The sequence below is a fragment of the Trachurus japonicus genome, chromosome 5 (assembly GCF_045865225.1).
Source record: "Trachurus japonicus isolate A0001 chromosome 5, Traja_1.0".
In the NCBI taxonomy this organism is placed as follows: Eukaryota; Metazoa; Chordata; class Actinopteri; order Carangiformes; family Carangidae; genus Trachurus; species Trachurus japonicus.
The window spans coordinates 6463272-6486926 of NC_140911.1; the positions used below are offsets into that span (position 1 = coordinate 6463272).

Consider the following 23655-nt stretch of genomic DNA (forward strand, 5'->3'; position numbering starts at 1 on the left):
CGTCGCCATCACTCAGAGGGCTCAGCCGTGTAATGTGGTCAAACCTGCGACACCATCGATCAAGATTAGAGGAAATCAGGCCGAACAGAAGTGGATGAGTTCCCGGTGCAGATGAATGAGCAAGAGGAGGTAATGGAGTTGATGGATGTGGAGCCAGAGAAGGAAGTTACAGATAACTGGATGAGTTAGGGGAGGTGATGGATGCAGAGGAGGGGAGAGAGAGGGGGAGAAAGAGCCAAAGACAAGAAGGAAAGATGACACAGTTAGAAAGATAAGAAGAAAAAAGAAAAAAAAAAGAGTTAAAGTGGGAAGAAGATGGGGGAGTGATACAGGGGAGTACCGTTCTCCAGACATTACAGCCGGGAGCTACGAGTGACTGATGACTTCACAGGGCCCGCACACATCAGTAGACACACACACATTCACACACACACTCACAAATGTACACACACAAACACACACATGAATCGAATGTGGTGGGATTCTCCCCCACGACTAAAACGGACCTCGATCAAACTCACACTGACGAACAGAGAAGCATAAACCAGCTGCATATTACACTATAAGTGGTTGACTATTATAACCGATCTTTTATTATTTCACTTCATTTTTTATGCAGAACATCATCTAAATGCCATTTGTAGAGTTTTTCAATGAGAAAAATGTAACAAACGGACAGCTTCAGCATTTACTGGATTTTATTTAATGTATCAAACATGATACAGTCGTTTAAAATGCTTTTCGAGAGGCACCGTGCAAGTTGAATTACTGCACAGACATAACTCAAATACTGTTCACAACAGCACAGTAATGTATAGCTTACTGTGGTTAAAATTATAAATAGGCCATTGCCTTTAACGTTGTTGTGCAGTTTAGTAAATTTATTATGATAAATTAATTATTTTTATTACACGGCTCTATTGAATGCTGCTCTCTGATTGGTCCAGCGCTGCGTTCTGCGGTCTGTTATTTCTGTATAACGGACCGTCGTCAAGTATAACAGACCGTTGCTAGGGACAGCGCTCTGATCAGCGCAGCACAGAAAAGAGAAACTATGCAGGATATTTACCTTGTGTTTCATTTTTACCGTCATTAAACAGCGTCGGACTAATAGTGATGTTAGATAAATGACTGGTAACTTGTTACAAGGAGAGTGGAGGCTCCTTCCACATCGCTGCTGGAAACCAAACCTGCTGATCAGAGCCTCTGACCCGGTGTCACAGCTCTCCTCCTCTCGTCTCGGTGGCACCGCGGCTCCGCGACACAAACGCACCCCGTAAACAGTAAAGTTAATCTCTTGTTTATGACAGATACGACTACACACAATACACACATCGTAACACGTGTATGGTAATCTATCGATCCACTGATTGATTATCAAAGGCTTCAAATGCACGAACGGGAGGAGGCTCGGCAAAACAGCGGAAGTGACCGGTCTTGCAGATTCGCTAAATGCAATTTTAAATCGATGAAAGTCGTATTTTGATCAGAATTATGTTTCAAATTAATTATTTCACTCGTAAACCGTGTAATAAGCGGGATAATGTACAGTTGGTCGGTTGTTATGGAGAAATAAACCACTTCAGGTTGTATGGAACCCCTCCGCTTCGCGTCGGGGTTCCATACAACCTGTCGGGGTTTATTTCTCCAAACAGCATTTGTATGGATCCATATAAGCGGTTGATTACTATATCTGTGATCACTATAAGCGGTTTCCACTGTAATGAAAAGGACTTCAATTGGAAGCAAACAGGTAAAGATAAAGCAAAAGACAAGGACGAAGGAAAATAAAGGAGGAGCGAAGGAGGGAGGGGAAAATAAGCAGAGATAGTCAAATGAAAAAAAAAGAAAAAAAGAAATATGGATAAGGAATGCAGACAGAAAGCAAGAACAGATTTCGTATGTCAAGCATCTGTCTTCTCCTGGAGGAGGGCAGTGGGTTGTGTTAGGGTGCAACACAGAGAGCGAGATCACTATCACTATTCTCATTATCACTTATTATCTTTTTATTGTTTATCATTCTACACACAGAGAAAAATGCATGCACACGCAGAAACACAATTCTCTTAATCTTATTTTATTTTTCATAAGTTTTTATTCTATATATACTTATGGAGTTTATTGTTGTTTTGTTTCATTGAGTCTCTATGCTTCGGCAACATAGTCTTTGTGACATTCATGCAAATAAAGCAAATTGGAATTTGAGAGGGAGAGCGAGAGAGCAGTGTAGAAGAGAGGTGGAGGGGTTTACAGAGAGAAGAAGGGGAGTGGGGAGCAGAGGGGATACCTGCTACAGAGGAAGGAGAGACAGTGACATTCATTGGAGGGAGAGATTTAGGATCCTGCAGCAGGAAGAGGAGGAGGAGGAGGAGGAGGAGGTGACAGGAGGAGGCTCAGATCAGGTGACGAGCAGCCAGACGACGACCAATCAAAAAGCAATCAGCCATGACTGAGCCCTGAGCTCCACCTTCATATCCATCAACCACGACTCTTGACCTTTGACGTTGCCTGTTGGTCATGTGTGTGTGTGTGTGTCCGGCTCACAACACAAACTAACACATTCTCCAGCCCTGACGATGATGATGATGATGATGATGACGAGCTCTCGTTAACTCATTACAGCTTCATCTTCGTCAGTGAGAAGAAGATCTTTGCACAGCACTTTCCCACTCTGCGCTGTGGAGTTCATCTGCATGTGTGTGTCTTTGTGTGTGTGTGTGTGTCATGGCCTCTGGCACTTACTGCAATTCATGCCGTTGACTGGAAATGTTGTAAATGAACTAATTATCTTCTTAATTAGCCAACAGAGTATTATCTGTGTGTGTGTGTGTGTGTGTGTGTGTATTCGTGCCGGCTGCTCGTCATGACCCAGACATGATGAAAGCCGAGCTCGTGCCAGAGAGGAGTCAGAAAAATGGAAATGGTGAGAGGGAGTTTTTTTCTCTCTTTTTTTTTTGCACTGTTGTATCAGACAGACAGTAAAATGAGGGTGAAAGTTTGTAAGTGTGTGTGTGTGTGTGTGTGTGTGTGTGTGTGTGTGTGTGTGATTTCATCGCCTGCGATCAGACTGTAACTGCAGTTCAAAGTCGACCTATCTGGTTAGAAAATCAGCAGCCTCTGCCATGACATTCCTCACACAGGCTGCTTCACTTTGCCTGCCCCACACACACACACACACACACATACACACTAACACACACTTATCTCACTACACTCGTGAGGCCGCGCTTTCGCTCGATAACATTCTTCTCCATCCTCGCTACAAAACTGCACTCGGATCTCGACCTAAAAACTTCAACGTGAAATTGTTTAATCTAAAGTTTAAAGGGATAGTTCAACATTTTGGCAAATTGGCCCATTGCCATAATCCCTATAGTCTTAGGAGTAGGTTTGTTACCTTTAATTGTCGGTGCAAGATATTTTTAGAACGGCGGAGCAGAGCTGTGAGCTGCTCAGAGCTACGCTACGGAGGCTCATGGGATTTCTTGGTTTCCCTCATCAAACTCATCAAATACACAATCCAACAACTCCAAAACGCTCTGAGTTGTGACCTGCACATTCACCACGCTATGAGATAATAACAGAACGTTACCAGACAGAGTTGTTTTAGAGGTAAATTCATGCAAAACCGCTGATGTGAGTTACCGTCGGGGGCAGTCTCTGTATTTCCCTCTAAAACAACTCTGTCTTGTAATGTTCCATTATTATCTCATAGCGTGGTGAATGTGCAGGTGCACAACTTGTCCACCAGAGTGTTTTGGAGTTGTTGGATTGTGTATTTGATGAGTTTGATGAGGGAAACCAAGAAATCCCATGAGCTTCCGTAGCGTAGCTCTGAGCAGCTCACGGCTCTGCTCCGCCGTTCTAAAAATAGCTTGCACCGACAATTAAAGGTAATGAACCTACTGCTATGACTACAGGGGTTATGTAAACTACCTAAACCACAGAGACATGTTCTCTCTGCAGAACAAGAGGAGGAGGATGCATGTACATCAAAAACATCAGAGTGTGTTTTTACTAAAAAAAAAAACTCACTCTGCCATCGTTGTATCTAGTCTGACATCGTCCAGCCTGGAGATGGACGACCGTCTCCCAGGGGAGACCTCAGCCCCGGTATGTGGGTTTACGAGGTCAAGCCAGAGAAATCTCCTCTCACGACACCCACCCACCCACTTCCCACTCCTTCTTTTCCAGGTCTACCTCTACATCTACTCGTCTGCCTCGTCTCTTTTTCTCTCCTAAGTCTCCAGGCAGAGATCAGAGGAGACAAGAATGAGGCTACTGTACGAGCAGACGGCCTAAACTCTGCTGACCTGAGCTTCAGCTGACTCGCCGTCAGTCAATAAAACAGCCAAACAGACAGAAAACAGATGCAGGAGAGACAAAATGGGTGAGTGAAGAAAAAAAAAAATATGACGTAGATTTAAGCACATCAGGCTGGAGCTGCTGCATTCCTCCACACATATGAAAAAGACTTGGAGAGCAGCGAAATGCATCCACTGTGATCATAACCTCAAGCACAAGTGATATTAAATTCCACTGGAACGACCAGTGTCGGTCAAATCCTGCTGTTTGTGTGTGCATATGTGTGTGTGTGCATGCATGTGTGTGTGTGTGTTTACCTTCTTGAAGAGGCGTCCTGAGTCCTCGCTGATCTGTGCAAAGCGGGGGATGATGTTGTTGAGGTAGAGGTCGGACAGAGTGGCATGGTCGCGGCTCTCCCTCTTCACCTGGAGCAGCAGCAGGTTCCAGCAGTTCACTGGTGACAGGATGCTCTGCTCCTTCCTGCAAACACACACACACAGAAATTAGCTCAATAATAATAATAATAATAATAATAATAATAATAATAATAATAAACTTATTTTATATCGTAATAGCGTTACTACAATGGAGTATTAGGGCCACATTGAGAAAAAAAAAACACAGACTTCCGAGAATAAAGTCATACATTTCCGAGAATAAAGTCGTAAATTTACGAGAATAAAGTCGTACATTTCCTACGAGATAAAAGTCATAACATTACGAGAATAGAGTCATAAATTTACGAGAATAAAGTCGTAAATTTACAAGAATAAAGTTGTACATTTCCTACGAGATAAAAGTCATAACATTACGAGAATAAAGTCGTAAATTTACGACTTTATTCTCAAAGTTTGTGATTTTTTTATTTGTCAATGTGGCCCTAATACTCCGTCGTGCGTTACAACACACAAAAATATAAAAGAATACAGCAAATTAAGACGGTATAAAAAGAACAACATTGTATTTAGTGTGTATTTTACTTATTGAAGGGAAGAAAACTGTTCAGGAAATCTACATTATTGGAAATAAAACATTTAAGAGTCAAAATGGGTCGGATACACAAGCATACGGAGAGCAGAACTGCTTTAAGTGCCTAATTATACCAGAATATTGAATATTTGGGACTACTGAGGAGAATGTGCTGTGATAGCTCTCTATAGAAAAGTGAGGAAGTGTGACATCCTTTGTTCAGAGAGTAAAAATGAAAGGGAGAGCAAAAGATGGGAGAATATTAGCTGGTGCAGTTGTGTGTCAGTGCAACGTGTTTATATATTGTGCATCTGTGCAGATTTTGGATTTTCTGTTTCTGCCTGATAAAAATAAAGAAGATTATATGAACAAAATTCAAACAAAGCCCAGTAAAAGCACATTTATAAAAATATGTTTTTAAAAAAGGGATTTAAAAGAAGATAAAAGGCCTGCACAGGACTCATTCGGCGACAGGAGGTGATGTGTCGAGCCCAGAAACTGTGAAACAGGGGTGATGTGCTCATTGTTTTTAGGGTTTTTTTTAAGAGTTTAGCTGCTGCATTCTGGAGTAACTGCAGTTTATGTTGACTCTGTTACGATCAACGTGTATAAAGTGAGTTGCATTCGTCCAGACGGGAGTAAATGAAGGTGTGAAAAACTGACTCGGGGTGTTTTCTGGAAAGCATCTGTGTGTGACTGCACCGCTGACTTTACAGGCTCATCAAAACTGCGAAAGTTGTGAAAAATAACACAACGAGATTTTTGCAGCTGTTTGTTACATTTTATGATGAAGAGAGATGTGAGTGTGTGTTAGATTATCTGGGTTAAAGGGATAGTTCAACATTTTGGCAAATTGGCCCATTGCCATAATCCCTATAGTCATAGCAGTAGGTTCGTTACCTTTGTCGGTGCAAGCTATTTTTAGAACGAGCCAAAACGCTCTGGTGGACAAGTTGTGACCTGCACATTCACCACGCTATGAGATAATAACAGAACGTTACTGTACAAGACAGAGTTATTTTAGAGGTAAATTCATGCAAAACCGCTGATGCGCGTTCCCGTCGGGGGCAGTTTTTCATCAAGCAGTCTCTGCATTTACTGTACCTCTAAAACAACTCTGTCTGGTAACATTGTGTTATTATCTCATAGTGTGGTGAATGTGCAGGTCACAACTTGTCCACCAGAGCGTTGTGGAGTTGTTGGATTGTGTATTTGAAACCAAGAAATCCCATGAGCCTCCGTAGCGTAGCTCTGAGCAGCTCGCGGCTCTGCTCCGCTGTTCTAAAAATAGCTTGCATCGACAATGGAAGTTAACGAACCTACTGCTATGACTATAGGGATTATGGCAATGGGCCAATTTGCCAAAATGTTGAACTATCCCTTTAATAATAATAATGGCGACCTCAGTTGTATTCATGTTAAGCTGCAGCAGGTTCTGTTCTGGGCCGTCCTGTTCAAGGAGCTCAGAGCAAATATTTAGACAAAAGATGAACATTATGTCGCTTTCATCTTCAAAAGTTTCCGCCTCGTGCTGCTGATTGATGCACACACACACGCAAACACACGCACACGCACACACATATGCACGAAGAGTTTCTTCATGTAAAACATAGAGACGGGAACATTGCATAAAAAAATACACAGTTTTTGTGGAGATCAGACAAGATATTGGGATAACAGACAGGGAGGAGGAAAATGATCAGAGGGATTCATGCTCAAAACAGCCACACACACACACACACACGCTCAGCCAGCCCAAACAGTGAACAGGGGATTCAGCCAGGGTACAAAACGCAGCAGGAGGAGGTAAGACTCCCCCACAAGTACAGCTGTCGCACAAAAGGGATGAGAGGAAGAAAAAGGAGAAGAAGAGAGATTTAAAGACTGTAATGATTTCAGTTTAACAGTTTAATAGTCCAACAGTGTTTTATTGTCTTTTGTCTGGTCCTCCGAAAGTCAATATACACAACAACATCAGCATGAGCATTGTGTGTGTGTGTGTGTGTGTGTGTGTGTGTGTGTGTGTGTGTGTGTGTGTGTGTGTGTGTGTGTGTGTGTGTGTGTGTGTGTGTGTGTGAATGTGAATGTGTGTGTGTTCAGTATGTGTTATGGATGATCCACGGATGATCTAGTGGGCAAAATGGATTATGAGTGAGTGTAAGTGGATGAAAGAAGAGTCTTTGTGCTGTTAAGAGCAGCTTTAACTGGATAGAGAGAGCAAAGAGCTGCAAGGCATTTACATCACACACACACACACACACACACACACACACAGAGATGAGGGTCATGAAAAGTAGAGCAATGACCCAAGCATACACAAGGTCGGAGACACAGAGAAAGTCTTTGACCGGGGGGGAGGGGGAAGGGGGGATGTGGATATGTGTATGTGAAGGAGAGAGTGGGATCTGATGATGAGATGAGTCATAAACAGTGATGTGATCTGCTGGTACTGACCGTCACTGGTCAGATGACGAACTGAATGACTTCAAGGGGGAAAGAAAAAAAGAAAAAGAAAAAAGGAAAAATCCACCTACACACATTAAACTCAATGAACCACACACTTCACACACACACACATAAACACACGTACGTCTGTATCACTTTCTGCTGCAACTTCTCTCTCCTGTCTGTTTCTTTTCCGTCATGTGTTTGCACAACTTTTTTTTTTTTCCAGCAAAACAAGCTGCACTTCCTCTATTTGTTCAACTGCCTCCATGTGACATGTCACCCTCGGCCCAGCCAGCGCCGACGAGGACGATGATGATGATGATGATGGTGATCACCATGGTAATAGCAACTTGCAGCAGCCAACACTGGGTGAAATACCGCTCTGGCTCTGGCTCTCTGACCCCTCAGCTATCACAAGGCAAACAACCCAAAATGTCATCGGCCCTTTATTCATTTATTTATTTATTTATTTATCTATCTATTCTTTCTACCCGGAGAAGGTCACGTGGTGCATGCTGGGAGCAACACAGCGGGTCAGGTGCTGCAGGCGGACGGGTCGCTTTGGAGGGAAAATGCTAAATGGTCGTTTACATTCAGGATCAAACAAGCATCGCACTAAACAGGTCATGACTGCTGGCGGTTTCACACAAGCCGAGCTGAGCTGAGCTGAGCTGAGCAGGCAAATAGTTACTGCTGCGGTGGTGGCGGAGAGCAGCTGTGCAGCAGGAACACTTGTTTGACAGTGAACTAACAACAGGACGACGCACAACATGAAGAGAAAAGGTTTCGGCTGCACAAAGAGCTAAGCTGGGACAGACAGACAGCTCACATGTTTCCCATATTGTCCAGATTACATGACATTGTTACAGTGTGTGGTATTTTGAGTTTTAGTTTTAGCACCGTGATATGATTTAGATCGCATATAAATCTTAAAGGCAGTCATACAGAGAAATAAAATCTCCTTTTAATTATCTCATATTCCAAGACACACACACAGATGTTCTGTTGTCACTTTGTCTCCATCAGTCGAGTCAGTTTTATTGAGCTATGTAAATCCGTCGCTGCTTCTTTTCTGTCGACCAATTATCGGCCAATATTCGGCATTTTTACGACAATCGGCATCGGGCGTTTTCTTTCCACCGATGACAGATTAGTTAAATTTATTTTAAAACGTACTCCTTTGGCTCTGATGCAGCCGTCTCTCTGCCTGAAGTCACCACTCTTTGGCTGAGTAACAATGTCCCGCCCACTGAGCTACAGTTTGTGTTATTCTACAAAAAAAAGAGTTAGGGTTTTTATCTCGGATTTGTATCACAGAACAAACATTAAACTGTATTCAGTCTAATCCCAGGGGTTTTATTCTAAATTTCAACACCAAAATACTAATTTTGACTGGAATATGAATATCGGTTCTAAATATCAGTTATCGGTTTCCATGATTACTAACAATCGCTATTGTTATTAGTTTAGTTTTTTAGTTTATTTGATCTTTTGCACAAATTATTTACAGTCAGGCATCAATCACAATCAATCAACCTTTAATAATACATTCCTTAGTTCAAACTTAGTTCATAAATATTACATAGATCAAAGGTGTAGGCTGAAGCTATCCAGCCCTTTAATTCATAATTCCAGTTAAACCATTAGAGCTCTTCATGGTTTTGGTACTGGCCTTGAAAAAGCCATATCGGTCGATCCCTTCTTCTATATCTTTATTCTAGCTCTTATTAAATCTTTGTCCTAGTTTTTTTTGCTTTGGGCAAAGAGTTTAGGTTTATGTTTATTCTTTTGCATGCTCAAGGAACATTTAGTTCACTCCTTTACGCTGTGGAGAATCAGAAATGTTGTTTTTTTTTTTAAACTACGCTACAGAAAAAACCCAGAGACATATTGAACAGATTTCTCCCCAGTATGAAACTATTTTCACCCAGTTACTAGAATTAAGTTCAGAGTTGTGTCATTTACTGTCTCATGTGCAGTTTGATGATATTTTAAGAAGCAGCAGCACTAAACTTTTCATGATAAGGATCAATCCAAATGAATCCCTTATCGGTCTTGTATTTCAGACTTAGATAAGAACAGGCTGAGGAAAAACATGAAAAACATGTGACTCCTCCTGATTGTGTTTCTATCTTTAGGAGCCATAAACAATGTAGAAAGGCTGAGCAGTGAAAAAAACACAAAATTAAAACAAAAACTAGGCAGATTTAAATGAATACAGCCACAAAAGATACTGAACAACAGTTTTCCAGCCACGTGTGGTTGTACAATCCCCCCCAAAAAACAAAAAAAAAACACATAGAAATAAAGTGGAGCTGTGTGAGGGGCTGCAGCTTGTTAACAGAGAAACTGGGCTAATATTTAGCATAAGGGTCGGCTTTGAATCAGCGTGCAACTTGTGAGGGCTTCTCCATGTGACCAATCTGCCTGTCAGCCTCGGGGCACGCACACACACACACACTACACACACTCTAACACACACACTAACACACAAATAATACGGTTAAACCATGTAACCCCCCCATCCCACCACCACTGCTGTACTCAGTCTGCCAAATAGCAGGAATACCAGGAGTCTCCATGGGATCAACACACACACACACACACACACACAACCATCACACCCCACAATTCTTGGAGCAGCATCAACGCCTGGTTGTATGGAGAAACAGACACACACATATACACACATATACACACATACTAACTAACACACCTACACATACAAAAATACACACAACACACATAACCGGAAAATAGCTGAAATTCCAGCGTGGCACCCGGACTGAGCTGCAGCAGATGCAGAGAGAGAGAGAGAGAGACTGTTAAACACACAGATGTTGGAGGAAGAGAAAAGAGAAAAGTAAAAAAAATGAGAGCGAGAGACGAGAAAACAGAGAAATGAAAAGTGGAGATTAAAAACTTGTCAGTGAGATGTGGTTTTATGGCCTCGTGACGTCCTGATGGATCGATGTGACATAAAGACACAGAGTTTTATAATTCTCTGTCCTCTCTGCCTTTCACCTCCTCCTTCCTCTCCCCCTCCCCCCTCTGAAATACGCAACAGAGGGAAACATACACTCTGCAACTGCCTCAGTATTGATCTGGGCTAGAGGCTGTATGTGTGTGCATATGTGTGTGTGTGTGTGTGTGTGTGTGTACTGTCCTCTTGGCTGGAATTGGGTTTCGTTTAGAGAACCTATCGATCCCTTTTAGTCTGCGCCTGCATGTGTGTGTGAGTGTGTGTGTCAGAGAGCAGGGCTGGATGGGCTTTGACCCCTCTGCAGAAAAATGTATGTTTCTAGTTAAATTGAATGATGCATAAGTAAAGACAAGAGAGAGAGAGAGAAAAAAGAGGAAGGCAGCTTCAGAGGAGGTCATAGTTAACAGGAAATGGAGAGGAAAGAGTCCAGTCCTTCTCAATAGTTGTAATTTTGGAAGGTACAGTTCATTCGACAGTTTCCTCTGCAGCAATGAGCCATAAAAAATGCAATTCTACCTAATTAGAGATCAGACTTCATTCATTCTCTCCTGCACTTCCTCTAATTTCCTCACTTGTATTTCAGCTTTTTTCAGGAGAGAGAAGCAGGAAACCTGAGGGATCGTCTCATCTGTTCACTGAGGCCGCTGAGGGTTGTTTACAGTGCTGCAGTGGTGTCACATTAATGACACTGCAGTTATAACCAGCACAGACACCTACAGTGATTTCACATCATTAACAGCGATCAGACATTAAAGGAGAATTCCGGTCATTTTTGACCCCTAAATCGTTCTCCTCAAATATCTATGGTAAATGACTCAAATCCATACGAGACACCACTGAACTCATATAATGTATTGTATACAGTATTTAGTATAAACTGACTAACTCTGAAACATCCTGGAAAGACATTACTATCCGATCGCAGAGCGTCTGCTCTCCCCGCCACAGAAACAAATACTTTTTCCTTGTTGTGATGATTTGATGATTGATGAGGTAATGTCCAAAATATCTCTGACCGTTTATTTTTGTAAAGAAATCATCACAAAGTGTTTGTTTCTGTGGTGGGGAGAGCAGGCGCTCTGCGATCGGATAGTAATGTCTTTCCAGGATGTTTCAGAGTTCGGCTATCTGAGGTGAGTGACTACATGCAAAAACACAAAGTTTATACTGTTTATACTGTACACTATATGAGTTCAGTGGTGTCTCTAAGGATTCCAGTCATGTACCATAGATATTTGATTGTTTTTTGAGTGTTTGTTGTGGTTGAAAGAATTGCCCCCATAGGTTAGCGTTGTGGCCATCCCTAGCACCGGGTAGCCATGGTGTAACTCTGGTTTGCCTGCATCAATTTTAGTCACGTTGTTTTGCTCCCCCAACACTGGGTGACCATCAGGACAACGATTTAGGGGTCAAAAATGGCCGGAATTCTCCTTTAAGGGAGTTTTGCCGAACGGTTAGACTCTGCAGTTTCTCTGCAAAAGGGTAAAAGAGAGAGCGAGGACACACACGAGCAGGCAAGGAGTTGTGCACCGTGCACGTGTGTGTTTGTGTGTGTGTGGTTTATGACTAGCTAGCAGCTCAGTCTCCTTCCTCACACGGTAACAGGCTGCTCTCTCTCTGCCACCGAAATCTGTCAGAAAAATTATACAACAACACGTCGTGGTGCTGCTGCTGCTGGAGTTGATGAGCTCCAGTGTGAATCTGTATGGATCTCATGTATCTGTGACAGAGTGAGAGAGACAGAGGAGGACTGAGAGAGACAGAGAGAGAAAGAAGGAGAGAGAGAAAAAGAGAAAGAGAGACAGACCTTCCTCATCGAGGGAGAATCCTTGTTTGGGCAAGGTTACATTCACAGCAAGACACCGCGAAAGAGTCAGAGCACAAAATCACCACCTGGTCATTTACTGGCTGCATTTTACACATTCACACTCACATGCACACCAACACACACAGACACACACAGACACAACTGAACTGAAATGAGGATCGTAGCGAAATGTTCCAGCTCATAATGAGTTGATGTTACATGTGATCACACTGGGAAGCCATGAGTGGTGTAAGTCTGTACTTCACAGAGTGACAAACACCATCGTGACCTTCAACACTCTCTCTCTCTCTCTCTCTCTCTGTTTCATTTTCTTCTGCCTCAACTTCTCTTTTCTTAGGAAGGAAGTCACCGGTTTCCAAAACACTGTCCGCTGCTCAAAAAAAAAAAGGCTAAATAAGGAAATCGGGTGAAGTTTCATCTTCGAAGAAAAAAAAGAAAAAAAAGTGAAGACTGCTGAGCTCAGTCTGCAGTGTCAGTGTGTGTGTGTTTATAACGTGTCATGTGTGTGTGCACATGGTCGTACTTGAGCAGGTGGTCCTTGGTGCTGCGCGTCTTGGTGAGGAACCTCTCTGCGAGCTTCTCCAGGTTGCGGCTGTAGTCCATCTCGATCTCCGACTTCTTCCTGAAGAAGTCCTGCAGATCCTGGAGCAGCTGCACCCTCAGCTCACACTGCTGGTCCAAGCACTTGAGCTGCTCCACCAGCTGGGCACGCACCTCTGCCAGGGGAGAGGGGGGGAGAGAGAGAGTTTGACCTGTTTGTTTTCTTTATTATAGTAATAATAATAAGACTTTATTAAGGACACAATCCAGAGGTCCATAGTGACTAAAAGTACATAAAAGACAGACCATAAAAACAACAATGCAACAATACAATGTAAAACAAACATCGATTCACAAACATAGCCTCATCATATCAGACTATATCATTATCAACCAGATATAGTCTTGAAGGGAACCGTAATGAGCTCTTCTCACCATCGCACAAAAACAAAATTATATCATTTCTAGAGGCCGACAGCCTGCATATAAATGTATACACGAGATTGCGTATTACAGCTGCGTTAAAGGTACATTGTGTAAGAATTACTCCCATCTAGTGTTGCGGTTGTATATCGCAAGCAACTCAATCGTATTTTTCATGCTGCATTCACGTGAAATTGGGCAGAGGGCAGACGGACGACAGCCGCTGCACGTAACGGCATAAACAAGCCTCTATGTAAACAAGTGGTCCATCAGCACGAGGCAAAACAATACACGTGACAATATGTTGTCATGGCGATGTCGTATTGTTTACCTGACCCACGTTTTACCGACTTTCTCTGGACTTTTGTGACTAAAACAACATCTGGTTTGTTACCGACGGCCGTCTGCCCGACTGCAGGTGAATGCAGCATCAGTGTAACGCTCCATTCCTCCTCACTGCGTTACCGCGGTGACTTTTCACAGACGCCACCTCGACCTGAGCCGACAGCTCCGGTGTCCCCGCTGAGTTTCCATGGTTTCCTACCATCACGCTGCCACTGAAAGTAAAAACATGGCAGCCAGCACCGAGCTTACCCGCTCCATGTAGATATGAATGATATGAACGGCAAAGGAACACTTCAGTTTGTTGATGGGGGGGATTACTGATTAATGAAAAACTTACTTTTGAACCAAATAATCGATTTTCGTGAATAGATAACAGGAGAAGTTACACAATGTCCCTTTAACGACATGCAAGCAGCTTCTCCTTTTCTTTTTCCAGCTCCTGTGGAAACACCTGCCACAGCTCTGACACATCAGCCTGGAGTCTCTTGGCTGAAATCCTGCAGCACAGACTGCTGGGTGTGTGTCTGTGTGTGTGTGTGTGTGTGTGTTGTGTATCATATTCATTCATATGTGCGCAGCAGCCATTTATTTATCGCAGCTTATCACTTTTCATTCTCCTCCTGCCTCCGTCTGTGCTGCTCTCCAGCCTCAACCTCAAATTAATAGAGTGCACTCAGTCAGTCAGCGCAGACTGGATTCACTCAATCAGAGGCTACAGACGCATCCTGCCCAGTGCAGTTACACAGTCTGAGACAGACACACACACACACACACACACACACACAGCAACACGTGCACACATGTAAACACCCACCAAGGACACACACACACACACACAGACACACACACAGACTGGTGATAAGCTGGATCAGTGCTGACAGCTGACAGATTAATGTTATGCTCTCATAGCTGCCTGCCACTGCTGAGCAGGCTGCACATCAACCCTTTAAAAAAACAAAAAAAAAGTAAGAAACACCACACACAAACACACAAGTACACAAACACACTGTCACACACTCCCAACTGCGCATCTCCGAGTCGACTCTACGTCTCGTACCTTTACAGCGCTGCGTGTAGAAGAAGCGGACGGCTTTGGACTCCATCCTACTGACTTCAGAGCAGTATAGACTCCCCTAATGTACACACACTCATTCAAACTCTCTCTCTCTCTCACACACACACACACACTCCAACACAACTGAAACACACACACACACAGCCTCACAGGCAGGCAGAAACTGAGCCTCTGGCTGACGGCGACTGTTAATGCTGCCTTTGTGTTTAACAGCTGAGAGTGCAGTTTCTCATTACCACAAAGAGAAGTGGGATATCTAAATGTGTCTGTGACCACCCTGCTCCTCCCCCCCTCCCCCCCCGCCCCCCCCATCTCCCACTTCTCTCTCTCTCTCTCTCTCTCTCTGTCTGTCTCATAAACACAGACACCAAACTCTGTGCCACCGTCCAGCGGCTTCGTCCACTCGTCGTCCTCCTGGGCCGGAGCCGAGCGGAGCGGCTTCTGTGGCACAAACACTCACCAACTAAACACACACACACACACACATACTTAGAGTCAGCGCCTGTGCTAATGACCTGCTGTGGATATTTGCTTTGACAACATGTGTTATTGTCTCGTGGTCTATATACGCGTGTGTGTAATTTCCTCATAGCACAGCGTTGTCAACGATGGCTGAGGGAGGGGAGGGCGAGGGGGGGTGAGTCAGCGCACCGCCTCTCTAGGCTGCGGCAGGAAAAACCTCGACATGGCGGCCTTGGAATTAAATGGAGCGGGAGACAACAACAACAACACAGAAAATAAATAAATAACAGGCACAACAAACGGTGTAATAAAAAGAGGAGCAGGTTGAACGAAGGGTGAAGGATGTGCGAAGACGACGGCAGCCCCATGTGGGGGTGTAAGTGTTTAGAAAAGCAGCTTTAATGGGAGGTAAATTAATTTAATAGTGGGGGGTCGCGCCCTCTCAGGTCTCTATCTGTCACATTAGGATGAAGAGCGACTCCATTTACTAAATATATGGGTGTATGAAATGAAACCAAACCAAACCACCGCTGGCTGCTCAGATGAACCAACTCCCATGAGTCTGCATCCATCCAAACGCTGTTATTGACATCAGATGATCAGGAGTTACAGCTACAGCTGAGAGGAGAAGGAGGAGGAGGAGGAGCTGCCCCCGTCAGGAAAGAATCAGAGTGGAAATCAGCACATCCACCCAAAGCCTCCTCCTGGATGAAGGACCTGATAAATTATTGCGTTAGGGTCGACCCAAAAATTCTATGAAGCATGGGACCCTCTATTATCTTATTTTGAGAAACTTGCAGTTCTCCCACAAGATAAAAAAATTTAAAAAGGCAAACAGCCTCCACTTTTTCTCTTATTGATTTGTTTTTATTTGCTTTTTTATTTTTATTTCATTTATTTTTCTTTATTTATTTATTTTGTATCACGGTATTATTTTAATCTTGTATATAGTATTTTCATACCTGTAACTTCCTTCGTATAGAACATTTGAGGTGTGCTTCTCACTCACAAGTTTATTTTCATTATTTTATTTATTTATTTGTTCATATTGGCAGCACGATGGGGATGGGTGGGGGGAAAGAAAATTAGAAAAATGTTGTATATTGAATATCTGTGATCAATATTCATTTCTTCAAATAAAAACATGTTTCAAAAAAAAAGAAGGAAAGAATCAGATCGATGCAGGTCTTCTTTTCCATCTCTGTCTCCGTCTCCCCCCTGCAACAGCCGTCATCATCCCCCCCTGAGCCAGTGAGGAGAAGTGCTAGTTGGGATGAGAAGTGAAATGTGACGCCTCCTCCTCCTCCTCCTCCCCCCCGGCCCCCCTCCTCTCCTCTCCAGACAGCCCACAGTCACATTTTCCAGGCAGATGAGAGCAGGTCTTGTTGTAATCGGGCTCTGGGATTCTACTTTACTGATGCTCTGCTCTCTCTCTCTCTCTTTCTCTTTTCCCTCCTCCTCTTCATCCTCCTCTCCGCCTCCTCAGTCTGTAGCGCTGCGCCTGAGACCCGTCTGTCTGTCTGTCTGGCTCAGTCTGCACGAGCCTCGTCTATACACTTTACCACATGTGCAGCAGCGGTCCACCTGCACCGTGACCTATATAAAAACCTGTCTCTTACAAAAAAGGTCCAGGAAGTCTATACCTGCATCTGACCCTGGACCAGGTGACGAGGAGTTTATTTACTCCGTATCCAGTGCTTAGTTTGTGACCGGTACCTATTGGATCCTGAAGCTCCATCATCTGTCAATCAAAATTTATAAATAAACTGCGCGTGATGGGTCTGTCTCATTGCATCTGTGTTCTGTCTGTGTTTTATTTCTCTATGAAGTTATCCAGAGATCGCCCGTTTGCCTGCTTTGGATACATTTTAGTCTGAGAAAAAAAGAAAAGAGGAGGGAAATAGGAAAAAAATTGACTGGCAGATGTCAATCATCAGGTTACGCAATGACACAACCAGTGAAGTTTGGCTGCGAATTAAGAGGAAAGCAGAAAAAAAGAAAACAAAAGGGCACAACTAAAAGGACATAGAAACGCTCTAGTAAAGTAAGTATAGGAATAAGTCTCTATGGATGGTTCAACACATAAACTGAAAGTTAAGCACACGTTTATATTAAAACTAACCATTTATCCATAGGAGCCACCTGTTGTTGGATTCCTGTGGCACACACAGTGTAGTTGACTGGGTGATATGTGAATAAGCAGCACTCCTACGTCCAACTCTGAGTTCCCAAACTTTACTTAAAACGGTGCGTGACCCCTCTCTTTCTACCTTAAAACCACTTCATCCAAAAACCTGCCGCTCCCAATCATCCATTATTGATTTGCTTTCTAGAAAGGAGGCAAAAAATAAAGCGAGAGCAAGGAAGAGAGAGATGATGGATGTGGACAGCAGCACCACCACCACGCTGCACGACTGACTGACACTGCCACCGTGGTCAGTGCCTGCCTGTTTGTCTGCGTTGCCTCAAAGCTGCTGCTGCTGCTGCATACAAATGTCTGAATGAAGGAAACACAACTAAAAAGAAAAGGAAATCGTCCACTCTGCCAAAAGGCAATCCAAGCCAGTCACATAATATTTGAATCCCCCATTTTTTTTTTTTTTTTTTTTTTTGTTGGCAACTCGAGAGTCATGTTTTTCCTGCAACATTACATTTTGTAGTTAAAGTTGGAGTTTCTGCAGCAGCAACACAGCACCAGCTTCAGGCTGTTTTCTTGGGAGCTGACAGAAGTGATGGTTGCCCTGGATGCTGTTCTGAGTTGGCCTAGATACAAGGAGCCACACACACACAAATGCACACACACTCTGCTGCGAGCGCTCATTATACCTGAAAACAACCAGGCTACAGGCGCAACACACACACACACGTATAGCAATGGGACACGGCGAATCCAAACTGTCACTCTGAGCTGTTTTGACGGCAGCGATCCAGCTAGGACGGATCTGTCCTCCTCTATTATTGGACTGGGTTTGTAGAGACACACACACACACACACACACACACACAGCTATACACACAGTTACACACACACATGGCAAATGTTTACAACTGGATGTGATGAGTGTTTGAGACAAGGCTTGAAGTGGCTGGAGAGTCAGTGTGAAGGAGGAGGACAGACCCAAACACAGACGCTCCGCTTCATTTTTAAAAAAAAAAAAGAAAGAAAAAAAAAGCAGTTTCACTTCATTGCAACATCGAGTCTTCACACCATCTTCATATTTTTTCCTCTCGGTGCTGAAACTCCTCCGACAAGATTTAACAGAATTATTCAAGGTGCCAGAAAGAAGTCCCATTCCCATTCGGCTTCTGCACAGACGATGTTACGCAACTTGAAACTGGAGTGGAAGAAGTGCAGCACCTCCACGGTTTGGACCGACACGATGCAAACGACAACTCTGCTCTCCTGGTCGAATCATCATCAGCAGCACAGAAAAGTTAAACAGCTGCTTCAGAAAAGTGTTTTAACAGAAGGTTTCCAGATCTGCTGCAACAGCTCCACTTCTCAAGAAACTGACACTAAAAAAAAAAAAAAACACTGGTGTCCAGAAAATAAAACTGAACTGTGACATTATCTGGGAGATTCCTGTGTTTCTCTTTTGAGTAATCTCGAGGATATCGGTTAAAGAGAATAATTTAGACCACAGCTTCAAGTCTGGGAAACCGGCAACGGCTGGGAAACATGAGACGACCATGTGAAGATCAGAAAGCCTTTCATCGTCACTTATTTGGAAGAGGGGAAATGACGTGGTTTAGTGTTCAGTCTTTTTTTTTCTTTTTTAAAGGGACATTGTGTAACTTCTCCTGTTATCTATATTTGGTTCAAAAGTATGTTTTTCATTAATCAGTAATCCCCCCCATCAACAAACTGAAGTGTTCCTTTCAGCTCTGAATTTGCCGTTCATATCATTCATATCTACATGGAGCGGGTAAGCTCGGTGCTGGCTGCCATGTGGTGTCGCCATGTTTTTACGTTCAGTGGCAGCGTGACGGTAGGAAACCACGGAAACTCGGCGGAGACACCGGAGCTGTCGGCTCAGGTCGAGGTGGCGTCTGTGAAAAGTCACCGCGGTAACGCAGTGAGGAGGAATGGAGCGTTACACTGATGCTGCATTCACCTGCAGTCGGGCAGACGGCCGTCGCTAACAAACCAGATGTCATTTTAGTCACAGAAGTCCAGAGAAAGCCGGTAAAACATGGGTCAGGTAAACAGTACGACATCGCCATGACAACATATTGTCAGGTGTATTGTTTTGCCTCGTGCTGACGGACCACTTGTTTACATAGTGGCTTGTTTATGTGCAGCGGCTGTCGTCCGTCTGCCGTCTGCCCAATTTCACGTGAATGCAGCAAGAAAAATACAATTGAGTTGCTTGCGATATACAACCGCAACGCTAGATGGGAGTAATTCCTACACAATGTACCTTTAAATATCTAACCACCTGTGAATCTCACCTTGTTCCGAATGACGCCCCCAAAGCCAAACAAACACCAAGACTCAAGTTGCTCTAAAAAACCGGGATAATCCTAAACACAAGCTCCTCAGCCTGCGTTGGCTGCGAGTGCCCACAACCTGTGCCAGGTAATCAGTGAACGCAGCATGAACACACACAAACACACACACATTAACACACACACGGTTAAGTAGTTCCAAGAAATCCAAGACACCCAACCAGGATGATCTCGCCACCAGCGACGGATAACATTTCTTCTTTTTCTGTTTGTGTTTTTGTGTGTGTCTGTGTGTCTGTGTGTGTGTGTGTGCGTGCGAGCTGGCGTATATGCAGTGTTTATGCAGTAAAGGCCTGGTCTTTGTTGCTCCGGGGGCTGATACTGCAGTACAGAGGAGTAGGGGAGAGGAGGGGAAAGGAGGAGAGGGGGGAGCAGAAGGGGGCGGTAATAGTTTAGAGTTGTACCACTGTGAGCTCATACTATTGTCCTCTGAAGAATGAAAGAAACAGAAAGAAAGAAAGAAAGAGGGAAAAAGAACAGAAAGCAGTGTAAAGGGTGAGTAATTGGGTGGTGGTGGTGGTGGTGGTGGTGGGAGGGGTGGAGTGGAGTGGGGAGGGGGGGTGCAGGGGGGGGGGGCACTGCGTCACAGTGAATAATATGTCCATTCATCCCTGTACACACAGGAAGAGAGGACAGAGAGACAGGAAGTCGGTCGGACCAGTTCATCGCCAGTAGGGAGCAACACGGGAGGGGAGGGTCGCACTAAAACAACTACAGGAAGTGTGTGAGTGTGTAGCAGGATGATGGGGTGGGGGGGTAGATGGAGGTGTGTGTGTGTGTGTGTGTGTGTGTGTGTGTGTGTGTGTGTGTGTGTGTGTGTGTGTGTGTGTGTGTGTGTGTTTCTCCAAATGAAAGGGCCTGAAGAAAAACAGGCAGCTGTGGAGTTCACCAATATAACCCTCCGAACCTGAGCAGGGCAGGAAAAGAAGGAAGAGAAGGAGAGAGAGAGGAGAGAGAAACTGGGCCAGGGGTTTGCATTCAAAAGAGAGTGGGGGGGGGGGGCTAGCAGTGTATGTATGTGTGTATGTGTGTGTGTGAGGGGATGGAGGGGCCAGGGGACCGGCAGTCCAACCAGTCGGTCGGTAGTCTGCAGCCTCAGGTTGCAGGTAGTGTTTCCTCACAGGATTCTTCAGCCGGGTGGAATCTATTAGTTCCAGACATGCCTGCCTTAATACCGCTTCACTGTACACACACACATGCACACACACACATGCATATGCACGCACACATGCACGAGCACAAGAGAGAGAAAGAGAGAGAGAGAGCGAGGGAGTAGAGGAAAAGATAGAGTTACAGTACAGTAAGTGTTGGAGGGAAAACTATTGCAGGAATGGGGAAGATTCCAGCCGGTGTCTTTTCCTTGGGTCCAGGCCTTTCCCTCTGAAAACACACACACACACACACACACACACACACACACACTTACACATAGACACACATGAACACACACACGCACACGAAAACTTATATAGGCATTTCCTCTCTCACCCAGAGATTAAAAAATCTAGGAAAAGCAGTGTCGTCTTAAGGAGGAAATTTTACAAGCGTTTTGACTTTTAGACATGGAAAACTGCACCGGAGCCAAAACCACTGCAGAGTAGACCTGCTGCTGTGTGTGTGTGTGTGTATATGTGTGTGTGTGTGTGCGACAGAGGAATAAAAAGCTACACTCTGCTATGACGGGGCATAAATAAATCAAGAATAGGAGTTTTCAGCGGGGGTGGAGGGGGGAAACAGTAAAAAGTTATCGTGACTTTCTAGTACTTTTCACTTTTTCACCCGACTTCATGATGGAGAGGAGAAAGTGCCGAGGTGCTGTGGGATGTTTTTAGACCTCCACCGACCTTTCAGCTTTCAGTTTTCTTCTTCCACACAAACACTTGAGCACAGCGCACAAAAACAAACATGCACCGAGCAGCAATTAATCCAGTGGATGACCCAGGAAATGTAAAATAAAATAAAAAACACACATGCTGCAGAAGTGGGGGCTCACTGACATGAAAAGAAAAAGGCCACAATATGAAAAAACTAAAACTTCCCATCATCATGGGTAAACATCTTATTAACAATAGATGAGGAAAAGAAACGGGGCCGCCACCGCCCTAAAAGATAAGTTTGACATTTCTAAGGAAAAATGCACAAAGATGGGAAGCGTGTTATCATCATCACTGTCGGGGTTTGGTCTGTGAAATATGTAAAAAGGAGGAAACGGCACCAAGTTAATAACATAACATGCACCTGACCTGACTGCAGCAGCTGTAGAAACAACCATTTACAGGGATATTAGGAGCTGGAACATTTTTATTTACTGGTGCATTGATTTCCTGGAATCTGTGAAATCATGGACACGAGTATCAGTCTGGTGAAAAAAAGCTTGTTTACTGGTGCTCAAACGAGGCAAGACCGAAGTTTTATGACCAACCGACTGCTGAAAAAAGTGTAAAATTACAAAAACTACATAACTGCAGCGTTGGTGCAAATGACGCAACTGTAAATTATAGGTGTTTTTGGTTTCTTTTCTTTCAGGTGTCAAGTATGAAAGATTTAAATATTATGTTTGCTAAATTATCACATGTTAGATGAGGCCTTGTGATGTCAAGTTTAAAGGGATACTTCACCTAAAATCGATAATTCACCAATTATCTACTCACCGTCATGCCAAGGAAGGGTTTGGAGAACTTTCAGAGTCATCAAAACGCTTTTGGAGTTCCAGTGGGGGTCTGGCTGGCAACGGATTTTCATATAATGGCGGTGGATAGAGTTCACTTTTGAATTGTCCAACATCCAGATACCTCCATACTGCTCGTCTGTACTGACCCAAGTGTCCTGAAGCCGCCACATGAAAAAGTTGTTTGAAAAAAATAATTTGATCTCTGTTTTTAGCCTTGTTGTAGCAGCAGCTCCCAGTGGCTGCATGAGATTTGCTGCGAGATGTACTTCTGTGTTTACATCACACATCCAATGGTTTACAACAACGAACGAACATCTCGCAGAAAATCTCACGCAGCCACTGGGAGCTGCTGCTACAACAAGGCTAAAAACAGAGATCACATTAATGTTTTCTGAGCAACTTTTCCGACGAGCAGTATGGAGGTATTTGGATGTTTCATAGTGTGTGTTTTGGACGATTCAAAAGTGAACTCTATCCGCCGCCATTATATGAAAATCCGTTGCCAGCTGGACCCCCCCTGGAACTCCTAAAGTGTTTTGATGACTCCGAAAGTTCTCCAAACCCTTCCTTGGCATGACGGTGAGTAGATGATTGGTGAATTATCAATTTTCGGTGAAGTATCCCTTTAAAGCTGCTGCAGCCTCCATGGTGAGTGAAAAGGAGGTGACAGAGAGAGAAGGGAGGGGTGGTAGTAGTAAATGTGGGGGGTAAATTCCTCTGCAGGCTGCACCTCTGTGGTCAGATCAGGAAGTCATTAACCCTTTACTGGCCAGTGAGACCAACAGGAAGCCGAGGGGAAGATGAGAAGTGTGTTACAGCATCTTTGTGGCCATGTGGGGGTGCACAGGGTCAGGGGTCACGAAGCGATAGAGAGGAGGGGGGGGGGGGTGTCGGTGGACTGGTGGAATCCAACCGGTGAGTTTCCAGCTGAGGGAGCTCCACGCTCTGATCCTCCTCTTCTCCCCAACAACCATCGTATGCTCTGATTCCTCTCATGTGGAGGCAAGAAGAGGAGGAGGGGTGGGGGGGCATGGGGAGACATGGGGGGGGCTGCATAATGCATAATGAAATAGGCTGCTTATCAAAAGTTAACTAGC

General features: G+C 44.1%; 1 protein-coding gene across 5 annotated transcripts in view; it reads right to left on the reverse strand.

Moving 5' to 3' along the window:
- srgap2 (SLIT-ROBO Rho GTPase activating protein 2) overlaps positions 1 to 23655 on the reverse strand; it is a 78483-nt gene that overhangs the window by 25078 nt on the left and 29750 nt on the right. For 3 of the 5 annotated variants that reach the window (XM_085775819.1, XM_085775818.1, XM_085775821.1), the window contains exons 2-3: positions 13057 to 13249; positions 4623 to 4785 (exon numbers count right to left, since the gene is read on the reverse strand). In XM_085775819.1, the coding sequence (XP_085631945.1) occupies positions 4623 to 4785; positions 13057 to 13249 (356 nt within the window). Of the gene's footprint in view, positions 1 to 4622; positions 4786 to 13056; positions 13250 to 14898; positions 15133 to 23655 lie in introns of those variants that run through there. The other 2 variants (XM_085775822.1, XM_085775820.1) reach the window with 2 other exon arrangements.